This window comes from Vigna unguiculata, chromosome 2 (genome assembly GCF_037176805.1).
Source record: "Vigna unguiculata cultivar grain cowpea cultivar isolate G323 ecotype 2 chromosome 2, ASM3717680v1, whole genome shotgun sequence".
Taxonomy (NCBI): Eukaryota; Viridiplantae; Streptophyta; class Magnoliopsida; order Fabales; family Fabaceae; genus Vigna; species Vigna unguiculata.
In genome coordinates, this window is record NC_140793.1 from 21,764,684 (window position 1) to 21,770,575 (window position 5,892).

The following is a 5,892-nucleotide window of genomic DNA, read 5'->3' on the forward strand; positions in this document are numbered from 1 at the left end:
TGAAGGTGATGACTCAACCCAAGTAGAAACTGGAAGTTCATTTCAAACAGAGGATAACATTATTGGAAAAAGACGCACATCAGTTGTATGGAATCACTTTAAGAAACAAAAATTAGATGGAAAATGGAAAGCCATTTGTAAGTATTGTGGTTCAAAAATTTTGGGGGAGTCAAAGCAAGGGACATCACACTTGATGGCCCACTTTAGGTGTTGCAAACTTCGAACAACTCGAGACATCAAGCAAGCATTTCTCAAAACACAAAAAACAGGGAGTAAAACAATAGTTGTTGGCAACTATGTATCTAGTCAAGAAGCAGCAAGGTGTGCACTTGTTAAGATGATAGTTCTACATGAGTATCCAATGTCAATGGTTGATCACATGGGCTTTAAGGAATTTTGTCTTGCTTTGCAACCTTTATTCAAGGGGATTTCTCAAAACACCATAAGGAGTGACATTATGAAGACTTATAATGAAGGAAAAGAGAATATAATGAAATTGTTATCAAAGAATCAGAGTCGAGTTGCAATTACTACTGACATGTGGACTGCTAGTAACCAGAATAGAGGTTACATGACGGTCACTGCTCACTTTATAACTGATTCATGAAACCTAGAAAGTCGACTTGTGAGGTAATGTTTCTAAATTATATAATTACAATTTGTATTATTTTCTTTACTTGTTTATGAATAGATTATTAAAATATTTATCTTTATGTTATGTTCATTTATGTACCTGGTCCTCATACAAGCAAGGTTTTTGCTGATGTTTTAATTCAATGTTTAATGGATTGGAATCTAGATAGAAACTTGTCCACTTTGACAGTTGATAATTGCACTACAAATGATGCTATGATTGAGCGAGTTTTAGAGAAGATTTTATCTAGAAAACTTATTTTAGGTGGCCAAATATTTCACATGCGTTGTTGTGCTCATATTTTAAATCTGATTATTAAAGATGGTTTATGTATAATCTCTGATGCCATTGAAAAGATTAGAGAAAGTGTTCATTTTTGGATAGCAACACCTAAAAGAGAGGAGAAATTTATAGAGTCATGTGGTCAAGTGAACATTCCATTTAAGAAAAAATTAGTTCTTGATTGCAAGACTAGGTGGAATTCTACATTTTTGATGCTTCAAGTTGCTATACAATACAAAGATGTGTTTCATAGATTATCACAGCGAGATAATCAATACAAAGCTTTACCTAGTGAACATGATTGGATGATGGCAAATGAGATTTGTCAAAGATTGGAATTATTTTATGATGTGACACTTTTATTCTCTAGTACTTTGTATCCAACTGTGAATGTCGTTTTCCCAAAAATATGTGAAAATAAGTTGTCTTTGATTGAATAGCTTTCATGTCCTAATTCCATTATTCATGGAATGACTACAACCATGATTACTAAATTTGATAAGTATTGGGGTGTGATCAACGGGGTGATGGCGGTAGGAATTGTATTAGATCCTAGGTACAAAATTGACTTGTTAGATTATTTTTTCCCTCAAATTTATGGAGAAAATTCTCATTATGAAATTGAGAGGGTAAAATCTATTTGTCAAGATTTGGTAAAAGAGTATGCCATTAAAGTCAAGGGTAAAGAATTGGCTGCTTCATCTCAAAGTTCAAACCTAAATGTAGTGGATGTAGGTATTCTTGGAAGAAAAGAAAGTTGGAGGTCAAATTTTGAAAAACATAAGATTGCAAAGATAAGTGACACACCAAATTTTAAGTCAGGATTAGATCGTTATTTAGAAGAGGCAATACTTCCTGATTTAGATGCACAATTTGATATCTTAGCGTGGTGGAAAAGTAATGGGTTAAAATACCCAACCTTGCAAATGTTGGCGAGAGACATTCTAGCAATCCCCATCTCAACTGTTGCTTTAGAGTCTTCATTCAGTAATGGTGGTCAGATTCTTACCCCACATCGTAGTAGATTACTTCCAGATACTGTGGGGGCATTGATGTGTCTCCAAGATTGGTTATGGACCAACATAGAAGGTAATGAAATTAATACTTTTACTTAAATATTTTAATTAAGTGATATTTAGAAATTTTTAATAAACTTCTTATGTTTTCAGGCTCTTCTAGATTAAAATTGGACAACATGAAACTTTATACAATGTTGCAAGATGTAGACATTGATGAAGTTAGTAATTTCTTTAATATTTCATTCAAAAATAAACTACAACATAAATTATTAGTGATTTTTTATTTGTTTATTTTTCAGGAATCAATCAGAGAAAGTGAGCTTGTTGATCAAAGCACTAATTAAAGAATTTCTATTATGTTGAACGCCATTTTATATTTATTTTTATAATTATTTGGATTTGTATGAACTTTATTTGATCTTTATTTAAAATTTATAACAATGATGTATTTTATTTGAATTTATGATTAAATATTTATTTTTTAAAATATTTTTGTAAATATCCGCGGGTAGCCGTGGATACCCGCGGATATGAAAAAAATAGACGGGTACCCGCATAACGGATACCCGACGGATATGGGTACGGGTACGGGGCTGATATTTATCCAGCGGGTAGGGTACGGGGGAGCTACTACCCGTACCCTACCCGCCCCATTGACATCTCTAGTTCGTATGTTTCGTGCTCACACTTGAGAGATGCTGCAAGTTGGGAGGTTCGTAGCTGGTGGATCACGTGTGTTGGACTACGGGCGGGTAAGTCCGTAGAGTAGGACTACGAGTGGGGAGGTTTGTAAAGCAGGACTACGAGCGGGGATGTTCGTAGAGGTAGGACCACGAGCGGGCATGTTCATGTGCACATTATAAATCTTGAATCCAAGGCTAACTATTTGTGTGAATTGAAGGTTGAAAAGCCTTGGGGATTAAGGTCTTGGCCAAGAACTAACTAGAATAAAACAATGGGGTGTATTTTGATTTATATTAATTTATGTGTTAATTTATATAGGGATTTTATTATATTTTATTCTATTTTGTCGAATTTTGGAACTTGTAATAAGATTATTATTTTAGTTATGTTTAAATTATGGCGCGTTGAAAAATATTTTGAATTTTCCCGTTTGGGAATAATAAAATTATGTCATTTGATCTTTATTTCTTATTTATTTATTTATTTTAGTTAAGCAATTTCTAGTAGGGACGTTACACAGTTCCCTTTACCTAGATTTCCTGCTTCGAGTTCTCTTTTAAAGACCTTTCTTGTTCCCAAGAAAACACCACACTGGCTTCTACTCAACGGCCTTCTCTATCATTCCAAGTACTCTCCAAAACTCAACTGCAATGCTCTCCGCTACACCCTTATGCTGCCACACAATGTCCCTCTCTTTGTCACCTTAATTTCCTCCTTCCACCTCTCTTTCCCCACTCTTAAAAAATTCATTAAAAAAATAAAACGAAAATTTTATTGACAAGGTTAATAGTCTTCAATTACCATTAACCTGATGGTTTCTCTACCCTGATTTCTCACACTAATGGCTAGTTGGTTTCTTGAGTATCTCCTATTGATCCAATATAATTAAACCCACATCCACATAATGACCAACAAATGTACAACCAACAAGCCAATTTGTGTTTCTTGCTATTTTAAGCACCTACACACTTATCAATATACCTCACACCTTCATGCATAAATGGAAAATAATTAAGTAATTAAACTATAATACTAATGGCATACATAGGACTCGAACTTAAGTACTCTCATCACAACCAAGTACTCTCAACCACTTGAGCTAGCACCATTCCTTGTCTTCTCTCTCCGCATTAATTAACTTAGGGGTTCCTGCCCTCGCATTAATTAAATAACATATATTTCTTTATTTAATTTTCCCATGTCTTATAGGTAGCGCCAGGCGATAGTGCAAAGAGTAGTGTGTTATGTTGGCTTGTGTTTTGCATGTTTGTGATGTTGGGCTTGGACCAGGAGATGCTTGACTATGTCATGAGCGAGTAGGTTCATGGCTAGTGGTGAACACATGATAATATGAGTGGGGAGGTTCATATTATGATGCTCTCGTGTGAGGATACGAACGGGAAGGTTTGTATGTTCTGTGCTCACACTTGAGGGTTGCTGTGAGCGGGGAGGTTCGTAGTTGTTTGATCACATGTGTTGGACTACGGACGGGAAGGTCCGTAGAGTTGGACTACGAGCGTGGAGATTTGTAGAGGCAGGACGACGAACAGACAGGTTCGTGGAAACATGTATATCCTGGGTCCATGGTCAAGTATTTGTATGGTGTGCTTAGAATAGTAGCTTCATGTGCATAATGAGATTTAGAGTTTTACACGACTTGTGACTGGTTTCTTTGGAGGTGCGTGGTCTACAAGGCTTTGGGTGATACCTTAAGGATGGAATTTGCTGTGACATTTCTTGAGTTGTGGCTCGGAATGGTATCCCTTAAGTTGTGGTTCGGGATAAAGGGTAAACACATGGCATTCCTTGAGTTGTGGCACGAAATGACATCCCTTGAGTTGTGGCTCGAGATGGCAGATAGACACAAGCATTCCTTGAGTTATGGCTCAGATTGGCGAGTGTTACCGATGTGAGTGCGTGAGTTGTGGCTCGTACGGATGGGTCCAAGAAGATTGCCCTCTTTGGCGTTAACTAGTGAGTTTGGTAGTCTTGGAAAAATTATGAACTATAGTTCGTATTAGGAACTCCACCTGGCGTTAGGGAGTGTGGTCCGTAGTAGGTTTCCCGCACGTGTTCTACAAGTTGTGGCCCTTAGGTGGAGGCAGCAAAAGGTATCTTGAGGTTATCATCTAAAGATGTAGAACATAGATAACATGGTGGTGGCCGTGTGGTATGGAATCAAAGGATAGGGTTTCTTTGATGAGTGTATGCATATATATATATATATATATATATTTGAATTGTATATATAATTTGATATTGTTAGCTCACCCTATCTGCTTGTGTTTGGATGATCGTGTAATCTGTTATACGGGAGCAGATGATGTTGCAGCTGGTTCGGGTGAGGTATAACATCGGAGAGACGGCTAGCTGGGAAAAGCTTTTACTGAGATTTTATTATTTATGGATTTAGGATATTTTGTAAACATTTACTTTTATCATACTTGGAACTTGTAGTTGATATTTAAATTATGTGGATTTTAAATTAATAGAGATTTAGTAAAGGTTTTCATTTTCCCTCGTTTTAGGAAAAAACAGTTTAAATCAATGTGTATATATTATCGATTTTATTTATTTTATTTTAAATTAGTAATATCCGACCGGAATGTTACATAAACGATTCAAATGGATCGACTGGCCCGATGACACAAATAGGCCTGACGAGCCTGACGACCCAAATGGGTCTAGTGGGCTAATGATCCAAACGGGTTAGGTGGGCCCGATGACCCAACGATCCAGATGTGTCGGGAGGGCCCGACGATCCTGACGTACAATGCTAGCACGATGATAAAATGGGTCGGATGGACCCGACAATCCAAACGGACTCGACGACGTAGACTGGTTGGGCGGGCTCGACAACTAAGACGGGTCGGACTAGCACTACGACCAAGACGGGTCGGACGGACCTGATAACCCGAACAGGTCAGGCAGGCCTGGCGACCCAAATGGGTCATGCGAGCTAGGTGATTTATAGAGTCGGGCCGACCCAACCCAACCCGTGTGTGTCGTCGAGTCAGACCAACCCGCTTGGGTAGGAACAGTCCGGCCCATCTGGGTCGTCGAGCTCGTTTCTAAATTTAACATGAACTCAAAACATAATTAAGTCTAAAATAAATATCGTTCAAGTGAAATTTTATCTCACACCAAACTCATGGCGAGGTCGTTGGAGGCTCTAGGAGGACGCACATTTTGTGGCTTGTTGAAGATCAAAGTAACGCTTGGAGTGCCTTAATCACTGCAAGCTAGACCAGAGTTCATTGAAGCTAGGTGAAG

At 37.7% G+C, this 5,892-nt stretch overlaps 1 protein-coding gene across 1 annotated transcript; it reads left to right on the forward strand.

The window, feature by feature from the left end:
- Positions 1-1,443: 1,443 nt before the first annotated feature.
- On the forward strand, positions 1,444-2,279 carry LOC146888440 (zinc finger BED domain-containing protein DAYSLEEPER-like). The gene is made up of 3 exons (XM_085670106.1): positions 1,444-2,005; positions 2,086-2,153; positions 2,235-2,279. Exons 1-3 carry the CDS (start codon positions 1,444-1,446, stop codon positions 2,277-2,279), a joined length of 675 nt encoding a protein of 224 aa, XP_085526232.1.
- Positions 2,280-5,892: the final 3,613 nt, after the last annotated feature.

Coding starts and splice junctions, on each gene's coding strand:
- LOC146888440 (XM_085670106.1), top strand. CDS start 1,444: ATGGCGGTAGGAATTGTATTAGATCCTAGGTACAAAATTGACTTGTTA. Junction 2,006..2,085: donor GTTATGGACCAACATAGAAG/GTAATGAAATTA, acceptor TTATGTTTTCAG/GCTCTTCTAGATTAAAATTG. Junction 2,154..2,234: donor AAGATGTAGACATTGATGAA/GTTAGTAATTTC, acceptor TTTATTTTTCAG/GAATCAATCAGAGAAAGTGA.